General features: G+C 40.3%; 1 protein-coding gene across 4 annotated transcripts in view; it reads right to left on the bottom strand.

Annotated features, from left to right (window-relative positions):
• Nucleotides 1-22,895: 22,895 nt before the first annotated feature.
• Nucleotides 22,896-24,618, bottom strand: part of MAP2K6 (mitogen-activated protein kinase kinase 6) — a 104,863-nt gene continuing 103,140 nt past the window's right edge. For 3 of the 4 annotated variants that reach the window (XM_019623802.1, XM_019623801.1, XM_019623803.1), the window contains exon 12: nucleotides 23,194-23,533. In XM_019623802.1, the coding sequence (XP_019479347.1) occupies nucleotides 23,456-23,533 (78 nt within the window). In that variant the 3' untranslated portion in view covers nucleotides 23,194-23,455. Of the gene's footprint in view, nucleotides 23,534-24,618 lie in introns of all 4 variants that reach the window. The other variant, XM_019623800.1, reaches the window with a different exon arrangement.

Raw genomic sequence — 24,618 nt, 5'->3', positions numbered from 1 at the left:
CCCTCATGTGGGATTCGAACCGGGGCTCTGCTGCTCAGAGCTGGTGTCCCAAGCCAACTCTTAACCAATGCACCACTCGGCTGGCCCGAGATAATGTATATTATTGTTAGTTATAAAGAGATAATTAATGAGCACTCCCACGTGCCACTCACCTATTATAGTAATTTTGTAACAGCTAACTTAATTGAATTTTTACCATATTCCAGGCACTGAGTGAAGTGGGTAACATGCATTTTTTTTTTTTACTGGATCTTTGAAACAACCTCTTGTATTATCCTCATGTTTCAACTGCATAAACTAAGACACCTAGAGGTTAAGAAATCAGCCCAAGGTTAAAAATTCCACACCATTGAATCCTGACAACAGAATCCAGGTGTTCCTGGTACCCTGAACTCTACTGCATTTTGTAAGCCTTTCTGCTGAATAGTGTCTTATAATTAGTGATTCATAAGTATTTACCGCTTCTTCTGGAGTCTGTTTCCCTATTTAAAAATAAATAAATAAATCTAATTGACACTTTACCCTATTGTTATTCTCTGCTTAAATACAGGAAATCGTAAGAGGGGAAAGAAGGGGAATTCACACCCTGCTCACTGGGAAAGGCAGTGAGCAAATGCCAGGTGTTAGCCCTCTCTGGGCCAATCACAAAAAGCCCTTCACAAGAAATGCTTAGAAAGCTGATGTCTCATATATTCAGTTATCCTTGGAAATACAGCGCTCCACCCCCCCCCCCCCCCACTCCACCCCCCAGCTCACTTATTTGTACTAGAAGTGCTTGTGCTTGAGGACGGCTCAAATGCCAGGTATTTCAATTGGTTCTTTTATTTGCCTTCATCAGGCCTTGGAGCCAGAGAGCAGATTGTTGCTTCCCCACTTAAGGAAATCCAGTGTGTTTTGCTGTCCCCTTGTGGCTGTCTTAAATTTCTCACTCGAGTGATACAGAACCTGGATTAAAATGTTCTAATTAAAACTCCTCCCATTAGAAGACGAAGTACGCATTCTTTGTATCATTATGTTCAATGTAAAAAAAAATGTATATACACTAGCACAAGGAATTTTAATTGAGCTACGAATTGCATTTGAGAGAGATCTTTTAATTGAAGCTTTCACAGTGTAAAGTTATTTCTGTTTCGTCAGAATGTTGTATGGTATTGGAGCTTGATTATTCACCATATTACTGAAATAAATAGAACCCCATATTGAAAGGGACAGGAGAAATACAAATTTATGATTGTGTTTTCTGCTTTTTATAAAAATGTTTAAAAATTTCAATATTTTAAATTGAGAGAGAAGGCATGAGAGAGAAGTTATGAGTCATTTTAATAGTTTGTTCATCACAGCTGTAGAACTGCTAAAGAGCTCAACCAGAGCTGAGAGAGTGATAGAGAAAAAATATATGGAACAATAAAACACTACTAAATATGTGAACTGATCAGTATATGCCTAGAAATTTTAAGAGAAATTTTTTATTGACTATTTTAAAATCAAGTTAGTTAATTTAAACATTGATCAACTTCTTCTCAACATTTTTAATGCTTATTTGTATTCACACCACCCCCAAAACAGACTCAAACATTAATAGGGTTCCCCCCGCCTAGAAACACCAGACACATTAAAAACAAATATTTTAAGAACTACAATTGTGTATAGTAAGTGATCTCTTAACATCATCTATTAGGTTCTGCAACTTTAAGCAAAACAATTATAATAAAACCAGTTTTACCATAGACTAATTGATATAAACAAGACTTAGGTTCCTATGACATCTCATTAACATTATAATGAAACTAGGTTATTTGAGGACCTGCTATACATGTCAATGATCAAACCTTGAAAATGAATTTTTGCTCTTTGGTTGATCTCTGTTTTGTCAAAATTTACTCTCTTCCAATTTCACTTCCATTAAAGTGGGTAAACTCCTTAAGTTTTGGGATAAGTTTTTGGATCAGCAAAAATATAAGGTATATTCAATATACACCCTATATACATTGCATCAAGAAACCTTGTTTTAATTTGTGGACAAGTTGATGTGGATACTTGTGTGTTAGTGTGTTAAAATCATTTAGTTCCCTGGTCTGCATATGAGACTAGTCACCTTAATAAAATTGATGACAAAGCTTATACTCTGTGAAAATAGCATTTCTTTTGATAGGAGTAAAGCAACAAATTGTATCCCTTTTTATATGGTTGCAAAGTTTCACTGCTATAGATCCTCTAAGAAAAATGTGCGTACGTTTATACACGTACAATTTTGCATTTAATTTTGTGAAGTTCACAACCTCTTTGTAACCACCCTTGGGTCCCAAAGCACCCCTGGCAGCTTGATCTGACCATATCCAGAGCTGTCCATTCAGCACCAACGAGACCCCTCACACTGATGGAAAAAACACAAGCTCACCCAGGCCCAGGATGAACAGATTTCAGTTACTGCTCAGTGGTGACAGGGATGTACAAAGCTGCGAAATGTGATTCATTGTATGTACATTTGAATTTCGGCCAGCATTTTTTTGGTGTTAAGATCGTCTTATTTCCTTAGTCATTGGCCCATGAAAATACTACATGTAGATTTTATTATATAGACATTATCACTAGTGATGCTGCTGGTGCCCCCATACCAACTCATTGTTTTTTAAGAATGCACGACTCACTCAGTGCATTATTGAAATCAGGGTGCCACCGAAGATAATTTTACAATCTGACATGGATGCTGCTCTCTGATGAAAAATGCACTGTCATGGCTGTTCCATTTCCCACGAGCTCAATAATTTCTTGCCTCAAAAAACCACATTCTTGGGGGGGGGGAACGAAATTTGCGAAATTTGCTGAATTGTTGTCAAAGGTTAGGATTGTCCACTACATGACATAAAGCTGACCCTTGACCTTTAAAATATAGTGGGCAGCATTGAGGCACTGCTTTTGTGCTATTCATTGTGTGCAAGTTGGACTGTTATTTCTAAGCCGCCTAGAAGTTCTAGCATAAAATGTCATTTCCTCTTCCAAATGTTGATAACGTCCAAAGGATAACGCAGATCATCCCTGTGTTCACTCACGTAAGGAAAATGGAAATTCATGTTACGGGCCCATGTGTATTATGCATCTTAAAATATTTCCATCTGCTTCTGAAGTTGCCTAAGAGGATGCCAAGAAGTCTTTTACAGATTAACAGAAGGGGAAAACGGGGAGTTTCAGTGGAGCTTTTTCCCAACCACCTCTTCCCACCTCTCCCTGCCTGCCACCTCACACACACCTAGTAAATGTTTGGTATCATTTAGCTCTGGAGCAGCTCTCTTTTCACATGCAAAAGCTATTAACTTTACATTTTCCATAACTTGCTCTGAGTACAAGAGACGTTCATTCACCAAATGTCAGACTACATGTGACAGGGAAGAGTTTTCCCATGTTTATCAGGGCAAGATTGTGTATTTGGGGAGGCGGAGCCCCACCCCCACCCTCTCCTGTCCCACATTTTCCCATCCGATGTTAGAAAATGTTGCCATTTCATGGCAATCACTGTAACAGTTCAAAGGAACTAAAGAGGTATTTTTTTTTTAGTAGTGAGGCATGATTGTAGTTCTGAATGCTACAATTTGTCTTTTTTGGCATGGCTCTTAATGAATGTCTTTGCTTTTCTCCTTTGAATCTGAGAATAAAAGTAGTTCAGATGCTCTATAGCCACTGGTTTCCACAAGTGGGCCTGGTTTTTGACAGTCCACCTGAATGGCACGGACAGGGCTGCAGACTAACAAACCCCAAGTTCCCAAGGATAAAGCCACCTTATAGGGTCATGGCCCCCATCTTAGACATTTCTTAAGAAGTTCCTGAAAGTGAAGAACAGATGATCTGAGGTCTCTCCTCCCAAGCACCTTGGCCTACACTTTGCATGTGATGGGTGTGGGGTCACCCATCCCCTCTAGCTGGGAAATGGAAATGCTGCCATTGCTGATACTTCAAGCCCAAGACTATGGGGTCTGGTTCCTAGTCCCTCATTCTCTTACTTTTTTTCTAGATGGATCCATCAGTTCCTTTCACCTCAAGGTTCAGTCCCAGCTTGCCGATTATAAGAGCAGAATAACCACATGGGGAGCCTCTAGCCTCTCTGACCTCTTCATGCTGGGGAGTTGGGCTGCAGCCTTGCTCCCGATCCGGTGGTCCTACCAAGACTGTTGAGTTACTGGGTTGCCTCTCCTGACCCTCAGGCCCATGGTCTCCTTCTCCGCAATCCTTCCATGAGACCAAGCACACAGGGACAAGTTCGGTCACCTGGGCTGCCTGTCTCTCTTAGATCAGTCCACCAGTCTAGGTTTCTAGGGACATTCCCTTTCCTCATCCCTGACCAGGACTCCACTCTAACAAAACAAGGCACCATCTGAAAGCCAGCCCAACTTCTAAAGTCCTGGTCATCTGCCCCTATGCCCACTGGGATCACGTCTGCCCACTCTACTGATTCCCCTCATCCTGCCCCTTGGCAGAGCCCCTGCTGTTTGACTGGCTGAGCCAGTCCTGCCCCTTCTCCAGTTGGCTCCACACTCTTTCCTCTGCCTTCTCTGTATGACACAGGGTACCAAGGTCCCTGTGTACCCAGCTCCCCAAATTGGCCCACTTAAAACATTAGTTTCTTTGGCAAAATGGGAAGACTGAAAAATTATTCTCAGGATCAAGAAAATCAGAAAACATTTTTTGCTTTCATGGAAATCTGAAAGATACACAAGAGAGATGAACCCCTTTGTAGGGAGTTGGACATCTAGTGCCTGTGTTTATTAGTTGTGTAAACTTGGTCGAGTTCCTGAACTTCCAGATCTCTGTTTATTGGTCCAAAAACTTCGGGAGCTTCCTGGGTGTCGTCTGAAGCTGGCCTGCACGCACAGAGGGCAGGGAGAGGAGGAAGAAAGAGGAAAACCAATCCAGGTGGTCTGGTTTAAGAAGGAAGGGGACTTATGAGGTATGTCCTGGGCACCACAAGATGAGCAGATCTCCGCACTCGCAGGCAGAATCTTAAAAGTGTATGTAGAAGTCTTAACGGGCTTCAGTCACCGATAAGATTCGTATGGTCTCGACACCACATTGTTCTCTCAAGACTTGAGTCCTTGACAATGGCTCCCACTATGGGAACGGTGGGCGGAATGGACATTCCAAGGACAGAGAAGGTCAGGAGCCTCTCTGATGACCTGGAACAGCTCTTGGGTCAAACCTTGGGTCACCTGGCAGTCACATTCTCCAACACCATTTCTGCAACTCTAAAATGGGAGCCACCAAGGTGCACACCTGTTTGACACTTTATAAGGATTGAATGAGATAATGCTATGACATTAACGTTATTGCAGTTTCAGCTATGTCTCCTTTTAAAGCGAAATGTTAAGTTTCCTTCTTGACATTTGTAATATATCTGAATTACATACAACTGTTGTATATTGAAAACTTATTACAGACAGTCCTCGCCTGGCATGGTAGGTGCCATGGTAACTGAAATGCATGCATATGGGAACCATGTCCTCACTTTGAATGGTTCTGTGTTCATGGAAAATACCACATGCAAAGCAAGGACTGACTGCTTGCATATGCCAGGCACAGTGCTAGATTCTTTATTTCTTATCCTTACAATTCCCACTTCCCTCCCCTATAGTTCTTACTGTTTTCTCTTTTTTAGGTAGGAAACTGAATCTTGGGGATGTTTAAGAAATTTTTCCTAGACTCCAAAGCTAGCAGTCCATAGAGCTGAGATTCAAACCTAGGTCTAGATGGCATCAAAACCCACATGCTTTGCACATACGCTTGGTGCGATCTTTGAGAATAAAGTAGAACAAAGTATATATGTTTTTGTAAGTTCTTGATCCACACGAAATGCTTTCTCAAGTATTTGATAAATTGCAAAGAAATTTTTATTTAAAATTATTTTTGTTTTCAGTATCAAAGTACATTCCAACAGTCAATAGTATTTTATTATCTGTGGCTTAATCTTTGTAAAAAAAAATCAAGTATTGAGTCTGCCCTTTTCTCTGATGTACCTTATTTCAATCAAATAAATACCCTGAAATTTTCTTTCAATATACACTGGACTTGCCATTTCAAAAGTGGTTACATCACTTTTTTAATTTCATAAAGCGGGCTTTGCAGAAGTTAAAATGTTGTTTTTATCATTGATGTGAGGATGTGAACAAAGTTTTTTGTTTGTTTGTTTGTTTGTTTTAATTGGGGAATTGGGGGGATGGGAACAGTGCTGGGGAACTGGGGGAAGGGGAACATACAAGTTGCTGTCATTTTTGTTCTTCAATCTAGTTGTGGAGGACGTTGCTTCACTGGCCCAAGTTGGCACCATCATTGTGCTCTTCCCGGGCAAGGCAGATCAGTCTCCGGCTTCTGGACGGCCGCTCACGCTGGCTGCTGGCCGCTCACGCTGGCTGCTGGCTACACACGGTAGCCCATGGCAACTCACTGCCACAGGGGCCGCAGCCTACGCCGTCGCCGGCGACTCACGGCAGCCCAGCTCCAGGTTGAGCTGTTGTTCAGCATCTTAGCTGTGGAGGGCAGTGTCACTGGCCCTCATATGTGGGATCCGAACCGGGGTCCTCTGGCATCCCAAGCGAGTTCTTAACCATCGCGCCACTCGGCCGGCCCTGAACAAAGTTTTTAATCTGATATACAAGCTGAAAAATATGAACCTTTGTCGATGACATTGAGATTTGGCTTCAATGTATGCTCCTGCAAGTTCAGTCTACAAAAGCCAAGAATTATGATGATGCCTTGGGCTAGATGGTCTAACATACCTTCATACTTGAAATTGCCAGCTGATCTTTCCTATACACACATTTTTGTTTAATTGTATTTGTTGCAAATGGCTTTGATCAGAGGACATATTAAGAAAGACTTACTGAGTGATAATAATGTGGCAGACAACGGGCTAAGTGCTTTACAGGCAACATTTCATTTAAATCTCACAAGCACTCTCTAAAGTGGGTCCATTACTATTTCCATTTTAAGGAATAAAGTGAGAGACAAAGTTTAAGACATGTGTTCAAGTTCACACAGCTAGTAAGTAGTGGAGCCAGGATTTTAAAGAGCCTACATGGCTCTAGATTAGAGTCTTCCTTCTTGTTTCAATACCCACTCAAGACCCATCTCATGCTCAGCTCACAACCACGTTCACTATTTTAAAATAATTCTTCACCCATGTTATTAGCATTTCCAAGTGATATTTCAACCCACATTATCCTACAAAAGTATGTCCTGAATCATGGATATTTTTGCACACAAACATAATTTCCAGATAAGCTAAATTAAAACTCACTGGCTCCCTAAGAAAACAAAATGCTTAAGTCAACAGAATTCATGTGCTTTGCTGTTGGCAAACAGACATTGCCACTTGCCCTAGCATGGTGGCTTGAAAACAGACCGAATCTATTCTTCCTTATGAGCTATAGTTGAGGGAACTGGAGGCTCTGGCAAATTGATATTTATGTTTATCTCCAGCAATGACTCATTTGATTCCAGCGAATGAGTCCCAAAAGCCAACCAGCTCAAGGAGAAAATGGCCCATCCAAAGATCTCTATCGGACTAGTGAGACCAATTTAGCCACTTTATGGTGGAAGCTGTGAATTGTTCAGAAGTTTTCTAAGGCATGCAATGTCACTGGCTTGACTTTCCTGGCTGCCAAATTGAAGGAGCCAAGAGAGATGGCATGCTCTCCATAAACAGTTCTGCAGCTGTTGAAAATGTCAAGTGGTTTAGCAAGTTCTTGTCTAAGAACAACTCTGCCTCCCAGTCCCTGGGGTCACGCAAGATCATAGGAAAACTGACTGCTCTGAGCTGAGCTGAGCTGACTATTCTTAGGCAAGTAGTATTCAGTTCTGACTCTGACTTTTGTCCTTCCTTGAGGAACAGAGGGCCACCACTTACCAAGGAAGTTTCTGACAAGACTGGCAGTGCAAGGAAACCCAAGGGGAGGTGCACAAAGGCCTAGGTAATATCAGGAAGTCACTGAATCTGAAACAGTAGAAGCAGTCTTCTTTTAGGTCATTCCCTAAGCTTCATGGGCACCATCTCCTAAACCTCTTTCATGCTGAAGCTTACACAGTGCTCTGCACACCTAAAACAGCATTCCATTTGGAATCTGTAAAACACTTTTATCTGTAACTGGTATAAAGCTGTTCAAGCATAAGGGTCATTTTTTTCTCCTTCATACTTCTCTTCGATAACCCTGCAATAAAATAAAATAAAAAAAGGAAGCTGCATTTAAGCAAACATCAGAGTGTCAATATATTTAAATATACTTTAACATATATATTCCTCCATCCAATATACTCTACTTTATAAATCTGATTATCACATGCAGAGGCATCTTTTGTCGGTAATATGGGGTCAGTGTCAAAAGAATTGCACTTAAGGTTTGACAATTGAAACTTCCAAATTGGATAAGATGGGTAGACCACTACTTTTCACACTATAATGTGATATGAACCACCCAGGGATAGTGTTACATACACTCCAGGTTCTTTGCATTGCTAACAAGCCCCCGAGTGATGGTAATGAAACAATGATTTTGAAAAACAAGGACACAGAAGGCAAGTTCCAGGGTGGTTCAGGGCTTCACAAAATTAGTATAGCTACATCACATCTAAGAAGGATTTCCAGGGCTAATGCCCATTGGGTGAGTGATGATTTGTTTTGTTTGCAGAGTTCTAGCTCTAGCTTCATTAAGGTTGCGGGGTCTCACCTGGGTAGAGTGCTCACCAGACCGATTGGAAATTCTGTTCTTGCCTTTTATTGACATCACATAATCATTATACCCAAACTGCACGAAGTTTAAAACTCACACACACAACCTTTTGTAGGTTCCATTTCTCTGTTCCTATGCTCTGTGCTTTTCCTTCACATGCTTCTTCTTCCTGATAACTTCTTCCTCTGTGGATATTCCTGAAAGACATTCCTTGTGCTCCAATTTATTCAAGAAATAGACATTTAGAAACATCAGCACACCATTGTGTGGGCAGGTGCCAGCATTGTAAATTCCTAATTTTGACTTATTGCCAGCAAGTCTGACCTCTTAGCTTAAGGCTGGACCTGGAGAGGGATGGGCACCACAAGAATGAAAGAAGAGAGCTGTGTTGAGACAAGTGAAACCATTGCTGATTTTCATCCCTGGGGAAAATGTTTGAGGTTCTTCGGCTCTTTAAAATTTCCCCAAGACCATCAGACAAACACCTAATGTTGTAGAAATATGGATATTTATCAAAGAAATCAAAAGCAAATAATCAAAATTTCCACCAATAGGAGCCACTAAATATATGTATATATATATATATTGGAATATTAAGCAGACATTAAAAATGTCACCTGAATTGACATGATGAGATGCCCATGATATAATTTGGAAAGCAAGGCAGGTAACAATAGTAGAATCCCATTAAGGTTTTGTATGTGTATGTGTAAAAAAATATAGGACAATATATTTTAAAGAACACATGAACAATTAACTGAGAATTGTGGATAATGTTTATTTTCCTGTATGTATTCTCTAAGTTTTTTTTCAAAATGTATTATTTTAAAAATAAAAAACAAAGCTATTTTCACTTGAGGGAAAAACACCTACTCGGCAAGTATTTATGAACCATGACCATCTGGGGTGGTGGGGAAGTACAAACGGGAGTTTTGTGAGTCATTAGTGTCAATGTTTAATTTGTTCCTGTGTCATTTTCATTCCAACTATGGCTTGAGACTTTCAGGCAGAGAAGGCTAACTCACCTCTACACAATAACATTTTGACCAAAGTGCTTTCCTTGACAAATCTGTGGATGATAAATAAATGGAAACAAACTTCATCATTCATTTTAATACATTTTGTCTACTGCTTCTTCATCACCAATTTAGGAAAGAAGGTATAAGATCTATTTTTTAAATTTGCAAGTGTATTCTAACTGGACTCGGCTAGCCAAGAATGGTAGCTAGTCTTCAAAGATGTCCCCCACCATGAAACACACATCCTAGTATTCAGTGAACTTCCCTTGCAGCTTCTGCCTGAGATTTTTGGGTCACTAATTCTGGGGAAATCCAACTGCTACGCAAGTATTCTGACTACTCTGAGACGAGCAAGCTGTGAGGAACCCAAGCTTGCCACATAGAGAGGCCACATGAAGCTAGAGATGCCTTATTAGTCCCCAGATCCATACCAGTCCAGTCACCCCAGCCCAGGCACTAGACAAGTGAGTGAAAAAGCTCTCAGTGACCCTTGCCCCAGTGAGCTGACTACAACTGTGTGAGATGACAAGCAAGAATCCCCCAGCTCAGCCCAGTCAATCCAGAGGTTGGGAGAAACAGTAACAAACTGTTGTTCTAAGCTATTACATTTGGGGTTTGTTATGTTACAGGAGATGACCAAAACACCAAGAGGCAACCACAAAAATCTTTTGTCACTAGCCCAACTGTCTCTTTCCATTTGCCGCTATCACAGTTTCCTACAAAATCTTGAGTAAGCGTGAAGTCATTGGGGTGGCGTGCGAAGAAAAAAAGGCATTATGCCCATCAATAGAAAAATATTTTCAACATCTGATATTTTAAAGTGTGACAGTAAGAAATGGCTACGGATTCCCTTCCTGTGGAAAAGAAGGAACGGCTATGGAGAAGTGGATAAAATAGCCTTTACATATGATGCCTAAGAGTGTTGTGTTTATGCCTTCCCCCTCCACAAACTTCTGTCCCTTAGAGGAACCTAAAACAAGATTTCTAATGCCCAGGAAGGCGTATCCCTTAAGAAAGATGAAGGATTGCAGCCATCTTAATACAGCCTGGGGGAGGACTTCACAAAATCAGTACAATGAGACCACTGTTATTGGAAAGTCATTTGAGTGATGTATGCAGAAGCAGGGGATGCCCTCCACTTCGTATTCCAACCCCTGAAATGATCTCTCTCTGAGGTGAAATACTAGGGGCTTATGAAGGGGTCAACTCCTGCTTCAGCAACAACCACCTGTTTAAGCAATGAGACAGAGGTGAGTGTGTGCCTCCAGGAGTATTTGGTGATCCACTCACACTGTCAGCATGAAGGTCTAGCAATTCTTCTCCAAACTGGATTAATGTGGACGCAAGTCAAATAGGTCTGGTCACTCGGTTTACAGGGAAAATCAAAGAACTCTGCCGACCCAATCATGTTTACTTGGACTAACACGTTTTTTCTTTCCCAGAACATCTGCATTGCACCGCTGCCTAACGGTGTAAAACCAATTTCCTAATACTACATATATTACACATAGTACCGGGAAAAATTTGAATGACTAGTTGGCCTGACAGTTCAGTGTCAGGAACACATGCAAGCCAAGAAGTCTTGGTCTTGATCTTTTCATTTAAGCCATCTGGACTCTCCCTACCACCAGCCATCTGACTTTAATAATGAAATATTGGCCTTCACTTCTAACTTAGGAATACTGGCTATAAAAATATTGAGTCTGAAGTTCATCGCAGATGCAGTGATGTTCTAATGAGTCTTCAAGACTGCGACAGTGTTGTTTTGTTCCATTATATTTTGGAAGTGGGGTAAGAGAGATGGGGGAAGCAAAAGAGAATCAACAGTTCAAGCAAAGCTTTTACCTGTAGGGTTTTTACACCTCCAAAGCAGCATTTCTGGAACAAAGAATTTCCATGAACAACTCAATGAATACACAGACACACTGAACTTTTTCAAATGTCTTTTATTGGTTGTACATTTTCTTATGAGATCAACACACCATTTCTTCCAAGGACACCTTGCTCCTGAATACTTGTTATTTGTCCTAGCTATGAAAAGTCACAGCAGCACTCTGACAGAAAGAGGTGGCTGGGTGTCTTTTGCCATTATCACTTTCTTCTCTATCTTCAGGTTCTTGGTTGAGTCAGTTCGTGGGTGGACGCAACACTGAACACAACACACATGGTGTGAAGGTTTACACACACACACACAAATATCCGGAGACCAGTTACAGTGTCTGCAGCTTGCTCCTTCCTCCTCAGCAGCAGTACGAAACTGAAGAATATCCTGAGATGCGAAATCAAAGCGTAAGCTCCTCATTAACACAGGAGTCTAAATTTGACTTAATCTCTCAATTTCATGTTCCTTCTGAGGTGGTGAGAGAGAAGCCAAAGCAGTCGCCATACGAGCCACGTAACAACCAAAATCACAGCCATTTCCTTGGTCAAAAAGATGGATTCAAAGAACTATTTTGTAGCACATCAGAATTTTACCCTTCCTTTACTATGCTCTTAGATCAGAAAAGAGGAGGGAAATTATAAAGTTATACTTTTTACAAGATACTGACTGGATATTTATTTCATCATAGAATGACCTATAAGAGGAAATATTAACCCCGACTTTGGCAATTATTATAATTCCTTGCTTATTGGCTGACAGAAGCCAATCATCTAGGCTATTAAGTATGCCCAGCAATGGTATTTGCATGAATTTCTCAAGAATAAGGACCTAGGACAGGTGGCTTCTCCAAATGTTAAAAGCAAATATGATTTCTCCAAAGCCACACTCTCCCTCCATTCAGTATGTTTCTGGTAACTAAAACTTAACCTACCTCAATACCAATCCTTGCATTTCTCCCAACCAAGTCCTGCGCATTAGCTATTTCACTGGTTTCGAGATTTTGAGAGAACATCACCAATTACAATAAGCAGTAGTTCAAAAGAAAAAACAAAACTAAAACGAGGCACACACCTGGATAACAGGAAAGCGAGGCTAAAATTAAAATGCTTGGGGGTCAAAAAAGCCAATACAGCAGACAACAAAAGGCATACTCCCCTACAAAACAGGTATTTTTAAATACAACCCTGGAGCTTGACTGAGGTTATCAATGGATATTCGTAATTTCTCTTTCCCCATACGATGACTAGGAATGTTTTCACCTTAAGAAAGCCACACATTTCCATATAGGACAACACAGAGTTAGTATATATCTCCAACTCCTTTGCTTCTGGAGCTCACAAGCAAATAGCTCCCAGGGCTAGAACATAAATGTAACGTTCACCTCAAAGGCATGGAAACATTCCACCCACATCCTTCAGGTCTTATGAACTTCTAATGAGTTCCATACTCTGCCGTTCAGCCTGCCTCATTCATAAAGAAAAGATATCACAATCCATGAAAAAGAGGTGATTTCCACCAGGGAAAGCCAGCAGCATGCTGTATATGGCAGGAAAGATGAGGGAAGCCAGCTGATGAAGGAATTCGCAAAATTGTCGCCATTCTTCTGTTTCAAACTCTCCAGAGACACAGTGTTGGAGATGGGTTTCGAAGGCTAGGATGCACAAAACTCCAATATCCTTTGAGAAATCTTTCACGTACCAGGAAGAGATAGCAGGGCCTCCTAACCAGCATATGGAATTACTTCATTCTAGCATGAAGGTATTGTAAAGACCAGGCATGTTTCCACTTGCCCAACAGCTGTCTTAACAATAGACATGGCTTAAAAACAAATTTGGGGTGCAACATAGGGAAACAATCAGTCATATACACAAATACAAGAAAGGTCTATCATAAAATTCACACAATGTAAGGGAAAAAAAAGTGGTTGTTTTTTTTTTCCTGACAAAGACCAGATTAATTAATCAATGGAAGCAGCATTTTCAGCGATGAAATTGAAACACAAAGGCAGCTAGAGAAACCCACCTATTTTACTGAAATTCTTGTAAAGTTCAATTCCATATAGAAGTTATATCTAGCATCTCATTGAGATATTCACCAAATACATAGAAAAAAATGCTTGTGTATTTAAATAAAAAATTTGAACTACATTCCTAACACCTCTTTCAGCTTTAAATGACCCAATGTGATGATTCCGTATGGCAGGGCAATACATTCCAATTGTAGAAGCTAATTACAGAAAGAAAACATTTTTCCTCTAAAAATACCTGTTATTTTTATAAAACATCATTTCAGTTCTCATAGAAAATCACTCCACTGAAAAAAATAAATTTGAGACTAAAGATTAAGTCAAACACAGAAGTAATATACTATGACAGATAAACTGTCTGAATTTTCTTAATCGAACCTCTTTGGGTGGCTTTTACACAGAGATTGGCCAAGGACTCTACAAATTGTTGCCAAATGGGACCTTTTGACACATATAGGGTTCTAACATGGCTGCTGTGAAACCCCAGATGTTCAGTTTGGTTGAGTGGCAAACATATACCACTATCAGAATTCACCAAGGACCCTTTGTGTGTGTGTAGAAGGCACCTGATAGGATTCAGCTGAAGTCCCAAGATTCCCTGGTGTTCAGTTCATGACAGATATACCATCATAGTTTTCAGTTCCCAAAGGCTGTACCAGGTTCCCATTACCATTCTCCAGCAACAGGAACTGTTAGCTTGAGTCTCAGGTAGTTCCCTTCTCTGTGCCAAAATTGTCCAAAGAGCTTCACTTTGTCCTACACATCAGTGAACAAAAATTACAACTCCTGCCTTCGCAAAGGTAGAAATTTAGAAAGTCTGCTGTCCATCGAGAGCCCACTCATGCCACCCTCATCACTAAATCAGGTTATTCTCAACCATTTTAGAAAAATAAGCAATTTAAGAATCTATATGCACGGCCATCACATACTGATTTTTGCATCTTTTCAAATGATACATGCTTAAATAAATAGTCCTTCCATCTTGCCCTTCCGCCTCCAAACCCTGTTATCATACTCAATACAGCAAAAGCCAGCGAGCGACTCAGACCTTGTTGGCTACAAAGTTTCCCAGATTCTTGAACTGTTTAGGGTCCTCAAGTTGTCACTTCATCCAAAGTTCCCAAGCCTTTAGCAGCCACAGAGACTTCCAGTTACAGGGGAAAATACTGATAGACAAATATTCTGTATGGAGGTTGTTGGGGGTTTCAGATGGGCATGGTTGACCTTCACACACTATCTTCCCCTTCCCTTCATAGCAAGAGACCCCAGGTCTCTTATATTATATTCTGGAAACTACTTCTGTGCTCGTCACTCTTAACTCCCCAAGTATTGAACATAACTAGGACAGACAACTTGAGATCAGAAGAAAACAATGACTTCTTCCACACAATTCACTGCTTCTGAAAATTCAAACTAGCGTTGAGTGTTATGTTCTAAAATCATACATGCTAGCTCTTCTGGTGAAGACCTGTAGTGTTATTTCGACGAACATTCACAGTTCTCTGCATTGTGGGAAAAGTATTGCTCATTAGATAACCTTTGGTGTCCACCATTCTTAAAAATGTCTGCCACCAGAACTAAAGATTAAGTGGCTTGGTGTTGTATTTGTTTTTCTTGACCCAGAAAGTAGCTGACGGATGGGTTGTATACTCTCAAAATGCTGTTATCACTCCTCTAATCATATATCTTTTTTTCTGGGTGCCATTTTTTAAAATGGTTAACTGTAGAACTGATAACACTAAGGAAACATGAGAAAATTTTCTGATATCCAAATCAATGCCAGTCTCTGAAACTTCTCAAAGTTCATTATTTTTAGGGGAAAAAATAAATAAAGGTTTGGCTTTCTGATGATATTTTTCCACAGATCATCTCTGTAGTAATACTGAAAATAAGTTAAGGAATATACCTGTCTGCCCACTTCTTTTGTCAGCTTGCTCACTCACAGGTCTCCTAGTTCAGCACTGTTCTCCGCACTTATCTTTCTCCCAGCCCCCACTTACATGATTTCATATCACAGTTCAGCCTTAAACTCCCAAGACCGATGACAATCATTAAGGCCATGGCCTGACTTGCTTGGCTGAAATAGCTTGCAGACACCAATGCAAACACTGATGGTGACCAAATGATGTTAACTGCTCATCTCTGGCCACAGGAGGATATGGCTTAAGAGGAACAGATACCCAACCCCGCTGCCCTTCTTTAAAAGCCAAAGGGAAGTTTTATCACAAACTCTAATATTTTGAATGAGGGTTTTGCTACAAGTTCTCTTAGATATCCTTTCACTTTTTCAAGATTTGGGGACAATAGGATCATCCACGTGGGCAGACCCCTGCAAAATTGTGGATTGTGCATTTTGATAGAATAGTTGGGACCTTTCCTTTCCACAGACGTGGTACGTCAACCCAGGTCATCTGTGACCGGCAGAGAAATAACAAGCTAATGCAATCAAGGACAACAAAAAAAGAGTGTGATGGCCTAGCCAAAGCCACAGACTCTGGGGATTACTTAGGAAGTTCTGTTTCCTATATTAAGACACAAGTAAACACTTCATCTTTCCCGGGCTTTCCCTGAACTCAGTCTCCCAGTCCTAAGAGCGTTACCCTCATTCCTCGAAAGAGATCCTGAATCCCAGAAATGCAAAAGTGCAAGCGGGGGAAAACCGAGGCATGCCAAGATGAACTGCCCACAGAGAAATCTGTCCATACTGACAACCATATGAAAGAAATACAATGCAAATCTCCCAATATCTGTCAACTCCCAAGACTAAAGGCTTCCATGTCCTAGTTCAAGTGACAATACAAATGATGTCAACGCAAGTGGGTGTTTTTCAATTCCATTAACACGTTTGCATTATGAGGTGATACTGGTTTCTTTTTTTAAAAAAATATCCCTACCACAAAGTCCTTGAACTTGCTTTGTGTTTCTATTTAGGCCCAAATCCTCTTTGCCTCACAGATGAAAGAGGTTTTCAGAGAAATTTTGCTGTAAAAGGAGTTTGGGTCAGGAACTGAAAAGATAACCCCCAACTTAAGTCTTGATTCCAAATGACTTCTTTGGAAAACCTGCAATGGCAGGATTATATGTGCATAGCTGTAAACAGCGACTCCCTAAACCTCAGAAAAATGACCCGTCTTCTTTGCAGACAACAGGAACAGGTGGTGAGTGATGTGTTTGGTGGCAATGTGCTTCCCCCAGAAGAATAATTTCATTTTGAAGGCTCTGGAATTCAGGTTTTTTTCCCCTAGGTGAAGAGAACATTCTTTTAGGTTTTCTGCCTAATCGAATACTTAAATATTCCAGATCGAATACTTAAATATGCTCTCTTAAAAAGTGTCTGAGTGTCATTGTGTCACTTATGTTTGCCAGATGATGCAGCAGGAAAATAAAACATGTTTCTGAATAATAAAGAGAGATAGCTTTAAGCAAGGAGTGGTAGACTGTTCTGGAAGAAAATAAGAGACAGCTTAAGTAAATGGCCAACAGTTATCTGCACAGCAAAGAAGGTGCAAGAACTGACAGAAGGTGAAACAAATTATACAGTTGTTCTGGCCCCATAGAGAACACAGAGCTTTCACCAGGGGCTATGGGCCCAGAAATTCAACCAGGGCTGGCAACCCAAGATAATCCTATCAGAAAGGAGGCATTTTGCATAGACCCCTTAAAACTGACATTTACTATTGATTTTAAAAAAGGAAGAAGGCAAAGCAGCCTCATCTCTCCAAGTCCAGAAATTGTACTCAAGGGGTGGGCCTAAGTGTCCTGCCACAAGGAGAGCTTGGCAATAAGTCCATTGAGACAAGTACTCAGATCCAGACCGTTCTTCCTTACTTCCTTAAAAGATGGCCAAATAGATTAGGTGGGTGCATTGGAAGATGTTAATAATTCTACCTGCCTTCTACTTCTGAGCTAAGTATGGCCTCTTCATACAGTTCTGGGGACGGGAAAACCGAATGATGAAGCATCTAGATTCTGGATTCTCCCTGCACGTGAGTCGTACCACAGAAAAAACAAAAGGCAGAGCTAAAAGACAAGAATGCAGTTAACGTCTAAGAGACGTGTGACTTTCATTTCCCAGTTGAAGTAAGTTATGTTGGTGACTGCAAAAAAAAAAAAGGAAAATCTCAATTGAACCTGAAGAAAACTGTCCCCTTGGCTTCCAGAGCAAAGAATACTTATGTGAGGAAATCAAGAGGCAATTTTCATGGGACTACACAGTCTCCATCCTTTCTGAGTTCATTTTCCTATATCTATCTTTCTAATTTGACTCAACAGCAGCTGAGCCAAATACTCACTAATTGGAAAAACTCTATACACATAGTTAATCAATTAGAGTTTTGTATTTGATGGTCTAGGACAGGTTGGCAATCCACGGTCTGGGGGCCAAAACCAGCCCATTGTCTGATTTTCCAAATAAAGTTTTATTGGAACACAGCACCACGCTCATTCATTGACATGTTGTTTACGGATGTTTTCACACTACAACAGCAGACCTATGCATTGCAACAGAGACTGTATGGTAAACAAAGCCAAAAATATTTACTACCTGGCCCTTTACAGAAAATGTTTGCCAATCCCTGGTCTAGACTGTCACACTACACAATCTATAGAGCAAAGGTTATTGATCCTATGGGGTCTATAAACTGTAGTCCACTCTCTTCACATTCGACAAAAAATGTTTGCAAAACTCTGTGTTCCATGTACACTTGCATTTTCCTAGGCAGAAGGTCCTAGCAATTAACAGATTCCCCAAGGAAATCTAGAGTAATTAAAGCCAAAGAAAACTAGAGTGTCGTAAGCTGCTGGCACATTTAACAGTACACACACACACACACACACACACACACACAGAGGAATGTGGGCCTTCCAGAATAAAATACCTTTTTTCTCTTCTATCAGGTTTGGCAGCTTCCTCTTTCTAGATTTACCTTGGCATTTTTTTTCTTCTGAATATGTAAATTTTCAGGGATCCAATTGAAAACTGCACCTTCTACCCATCCCTAATTCAATAAATATGGAAGGTTCCTTTAAGCTAGCAAATTTCTCTTTAGGGCATAGACAGACACATTAAGAAGGCAAAATCCCCCGAATAGAGGTTTACTTCATTTTACTAGATCTGACCACCAGCTCCAACGAATTTTATGAATATATGAATCCTACCTTCAAGGTCAGAGGGAGTTACATAGCCAAAAAAGCACTTGGTTAGGAAATCAGGAAACGACGCATCCATTGCACTTTCACACAAGAGGTCAAGTGTTTTATGAGACACTTTTGGAAGAAACAGAGTAGTTTCTGAGCAGAGCTGATGAAGCCCCTTCGTCAACAAAAGCATTTTTAGTGCTAAAGTATGTAAACATTAGCCTCTGCCTGCCTCCTTTGTGACTATATTCCAAAGATACTAAGTAGGTTGCATTTGGAGAAACCAGGGGCCCCTTCAGCCTCCTCGAATGCTGAGGGTAATGAGTATTTCATTTTCTAGATTATGACATCTGATGTCGCAGGACTGATGAACAGCCAAGGAGGGTAAGACCTCAATTAAAAAGCTCATCAACCAGAGGCAAGCAAAAACAATAATAATGATGATGAAACACAGAAGGGAGTAAAATAGAGGACTGCATGGCCAAGAACTCCATTCTGAGGGTCACCAAGTGGGGACAATACAAACATCAGTATAACATATACAGATGGTCCCCAAACTGCGCTGAGACACAGAGGCAATGCTGCCAACTCACAAGGGCACCACCAGACACTGTAAATTTCTGAAGGGAACAAGCAACATCTGCAGGACATTGTGCAAACTACTACTATTAAGTTGTTTGGACCTAATTACCTAGTAAGTGGAACTATTATTTATTTTGGCCTAGGGAGCCATGGAAAAAATTACGACACCAATGGCACCATAAACAGAGAAAGTTTGGGGAGCTCTGGCGTATGCTTTTTTTTTGGATGAAACTTGGAGGAGAGACAAAAATGGTAACATACAAACAATATTGAACTAAACCCTCACATACTCATTTCCCATTTCAGACGGCTTAACCAAGACAGAAGCTGCTATTTAACAGATTCTTCCTGACTATATCGGTGTGACCAAACAGTCTTTTGAATTATGGACCATTGTGCCACACCACGGTGTCTCAGTCATGGGTAAGACATGAGTGCCATGTGTGAAATCGGGGACAATCTGACTGATATTTTGCCATCAAATATATACATTATGTGAGTTCTTTCTCCTACAAAGTCACCAAAGTCTATTAGTCTAGGAAGGTAGGCTTTGCTTAAAAACAAAGGCACTTTTTGGGGAAACATACATTTGAAATTATCTGTACAGCCCATGACTCGTAATGGTCAGCAGTGAAAAAAGACTCAGTAATGGTAAAACTTCAGCGCTGCGGGCAGATCTGACTTCTAGAAATTGCCAAACACAACTGGCTGCTAAATCTGATAATAAAAGGCAGGTAAAGCAAAGAAGAAACTGCATGGTTCAGGATTTTTGTAAAACAACCAATCAACCAAGGAGTAATTATAAAATGATGACTTCCCATGTTACATGTGTGGGGGAGGAAGTGAATTCTGAAGCCCTTTCTGAAAGAGAAGTGGCAAAAATATTTTAGTAGCATTATTTATATGAACATATACTCTTTCAAGGTGGCTACTCTGAAAGGCAAGACTCATTGGTACATACGCATATATGGCAATTGTCTTAAATGTCATTCACATTACTTTTTTGGCACACCTCTGAAATCAACAGTATATATAGAGAGATGGATATTCTCATAAACATGAAGACAATGTATAATACGGACAATTACAGGATACCAAATTAAATACATTTGGAAAAAAGAGCATGATCCCTTTTGTAGGGATACACTGATTTTCTAATACACCCATCTAGACAGGCGAGCACTATGATCCGTGTTGGTAGTGCATTAAATATTTTGAGTATCATCCCTGGATATAGATATATTTTCTCTTCTCTCTCTCTCTCTCTCTCTCTCTCTCTCTCTCTCTTAATATATGTATCTACATATATATATATATATATGTAGATATATATACACACACATATACATACACAGAGACATACATACACACACATATATATACACATGTACATATATACATATATATGCATGTATGTACAGGAGACTCCCAATGTATATCAACTTAAATATAGTTTATTCAGCTCTACATTTATTTTAAAATTAGTTGTTTAGAATTTATAACACAGTTCTCAAAAAACAAACAAAAAAACAACACCACATTCTAAAACTTAGACTTGTAAGGCTATCACGCCATTCTACTTAGGTACATAAAATACCTAATCATCATGCAGTTCATTGTTTCTATGAAGAAAAGGTATCCCAACTTTCAAATGATATTCCAGGAACATGCCATCTCTAATATTGACCAAGATGTCCCACTGATGAGGACAGGGAAAGAAGTGGGCGCCCCTGTTCCTCTCTACAGTCACTAAGTACTCTCTGCAAATGTTGAAGAGAAACTGAAAGTCAGTTCTCTCTTTAGGAGGCACTAGACCAGTGTTCTCACCCCTCCCGCACATCAGAATCACATGAGTGGCTTATAAAAAAAACACCAGTTCCCAGGCCCCACCGTGGACCAGGAAGTCCAAATCTCTGGGACCTTGGCACTGACGGTGTTACAAGCCCAGCAATTCCCACGTGCACCAGGGTTGAGCACCATTGACTAACTCCTTCTCTACCCCAGTATGACTGTTTGCAAGTTCAGACCCTGGGCTCACAGACTGGAGAGGCCTACATATGAGGAACACACTTGATTGAGAATATTTCAAAGTAGAAGTCACTGAACAACAGGAAACCAGACCAGAAAGATGTCTTGCTTTACATATTTCACCCAAAGCTGTAATGCAATGGTCTTGGGTTTTTTTCCTACTACTTTCTTTTTTCATAAGGTGGATGACTAAAGCAAAGAATACAGTTGTGATTTTTTTTCTCCTCAGTCTCAAAGAGAGAAACTTACTGACTTAGGAAAGTGAGTGAGAAAGTGAACGGCCATCATCACTGGAGGACACCTCTTTTCTGGCTGGAAAAAAATGGGAACAGAGGTAGCTTCAGAACAGATGAAATAGATGTCGAATCAAACAGGTGTCTCTTGGAACTGAATACAAAGGCATGCATGGAAAAGCCAGACCCACTCTGGGCAACCGCTACGAGCTAGAGGTCAAGAACAAGGAGAACAGGCAGAGAAAAATACAATTGCATTTCAAAATCTAAACGTGGAAGAAGGGTAGGATTCAAGGGAGCAATTCTCTCTCCATATTTGTGAGTTTGAGGCAAGGAAAGAAACAAAATATGTCCTCTTCTTCCTTTTTTCAAAATTAAAATCTACCCTTGTATTGCAAGCGTAGGACACACAATGTCCAAAAGCAATGTTTCCTGGTTATTGTCGGTAGTGTTTTTCCTGTGGATCATTTCGCTCTTTGATCTCTGAGGAACCTAAAGCACCATGGAGCCAGCCTCCTACAATGGAGCAAGCCACTACATGCTGCTAAAGAAAGATGTAGCCTCAACTGAACCCGTGGAAATTTGGCAGTCGATTCCTAGGAATTAATTCAACCCTCCCCATTATCTCCTCATCTTATCAAAGAACAACTACCTGCCTTTAATTTTCTTCCATTGCAGCCCTTCCATTAACAGTAAGGCTTCTTCATTGAACAAGAAACAAAACAAAACAAAAACAAAAGCAAAAGAGTACATTCGCTACAAGGCAGTCCTTGGGGTCTGTACAATGTAGGAGGGGCAACAGCAGAAGGCACCAATTCTCTGTGGTTTCATGTGATAGTTCCCTTTGGGACTGACAAATGTCCTCCTTACTAAATATAGATGTGCACAGAAGCCACTTGGCAGAACTTATGACTTAGCAAATACTCTCACTCTCTCTCTCTCTCTCTCTCTGTCTCATACTCACACGCACGCACGCACGCGTGCGCGTGCACGCGCGCACACACACACACACACACACAAAATAGGTGATAAAAAAATCACATCACAAATCACATTTCATTAATACTATACCACAAATGTCAACAGAACCAAATTTGTGACTCTTTGAGCTGTGATAAAAGTGATTTTATGTTTTCCAAAGTTGGGAAAGGAGTATGACCAGGACATCTTGCCACTTCACCTAGAGTATGTGGTTATGACCCAGGATTAAGCAGAAATTTGGGGACATGGCAACAGCCACAACAGCTGGAACAGATATTTCACAAGAAGAGCTGCTTGTTGATATTTTTATAATACTCTTAAAGATGCACATTAAATAATTTCTTCTGGACCACAGACACAATTGAACTTAAAAAATAAAAGCCCTATAAATATTGCCAACCCAACCTTGTCTTTCGCATCTTCCTCCTTGCATAAAATGGAATCTTTTCAACCAAGCGCTTAAACATAAATATTAAAATAATAAGTGGGACAGACTACAAATCTACTTACAATTTCATCACTACTGTAGCACCTTTTTACCAGGGCCAATGCATTCATTTTGTAACAAACAAGAGAAGTCTGAGAAGCTTAAGGACTCATATGACACATCATTAAATATTTAATCACCTTTTTAAGTCCTAAGCCTTTATCATATTTCATTCATCTAGACAGTTCATTCTATACTATAGATTCCAAGGCCCCCTTTGGAGGGGTAAACAAAGAAAATGGGGAGAAAAACCTTCTGAGAGGCAGGGTTAAAAACTTGAAGATGAGTTTCTATTGGCGCTTTAGTGATCTCACTTCACCCTGTAAACCCACCAATCCACAGGAGGGTCAACCGATTGAGTCCATTGTTTTTAGTCTCCGATAATCAGTTTTACAAAAGAAGCCACGTCTGTTGCTTTGGATTCATGTATGGTGAAAAATGGGTGTTGCTGGGGAAGAAAAGAAAAATACATGGTGTTAATATTTGTCACTGACAATATATGAGATTTGCAAATGAACAGATCTGTTTGGTAAACAGATTAAGTTCCTCTATCACTGTTAAACTGGTCTCTTCCTACCCTTTCCCAAATCAAGTCTACAGAGGGTGCCAAAAAAACATATACACATTTTAAGAAAGGAAAAAACTATTAAAATTGTAATACTCAATGCATACTGCTAACAAAAGATGAATACAAGTCACATTTGACTTCTGCCATTACAAGAGGTGCTCAAAGTGGTTACCAACAGCATCCAGACACCTCTGATTACAGAGAACTACTGCTTCAGCAACGTTGACCAAAGTGTCCACTTGTATACACTTTTTTGGCACCCCCGGTACATACATCTAGTGATGCAGATATTTTAACCATGCCTCATCTTAGTTGCCACTCCTTGCATTTTGATATGTTCCCACGACAGAGTATGTATTGATTAAAAATATATATGGAATTAGGCTATGTAAACCTCATCTATGGTAAAATACAAAGACAGTCCAAACTCTGATTTACAAATAACCCTGTCCCCTACAGATAATTTTAACTTTATTTATTTATTATTATTTTTTAGCTGAGCCATCCTGCCATCTGTTGGCAGCTCAGCGGCAGTTCAGCTCGGACCGGGAATTGAACCGGTGACCCTGTTGCTCAGAGCTCACACTCTTGAGTGAGCTCTTAACCAACTGTAACCAACTGAGCTACTTGGCCGGCCCCCCCCCCTACAGATAATTTTAGATTGATATGGTAGTAAAATAATTAGAAATTTCATAGATTTATGCACATTCATTTCTCAGGAGATGGATGACAGAATGAGGAACAAGTTGTTGAACACTAACTGGGCAAGGCATCGCCTGCCCTTGACAATGGAGAGCTGGTTTATACTGAAATAGTTAACAAAGCCACTTTCTACACCACATCTACAGCCACGAGTTACACTTCCGTCTCTCTTGAGGAAGAGTTGATCCACCTGGAAAATAATGTAGCCTGCCAAACTCCAGGTGGGCGCGGAAAAAATTCAACTCGAAGGTTAAAGATTGAAA

The sequence above is a fragment of the Hipposideros armiger genome, unplaced genomic scaffold, assembly GCF_001890085.2.
Source record: "Hipposideros armiger isolate ML-2016 unplaced genomic scaffold, ASM189008v1 scaffold_562, whole genome shotgun sequence".
Lineage (NCBI taxonomy): Eukaryota > Metazoa > Chordata > Mammalia > Chiroptera > Hipposideridae > Hipposideros > Hipposideros armiger.
Note: the sequence above shows the minus strand (reverse complement) of the source record. Positions and strands in the feature narration are given on the sequence as shown.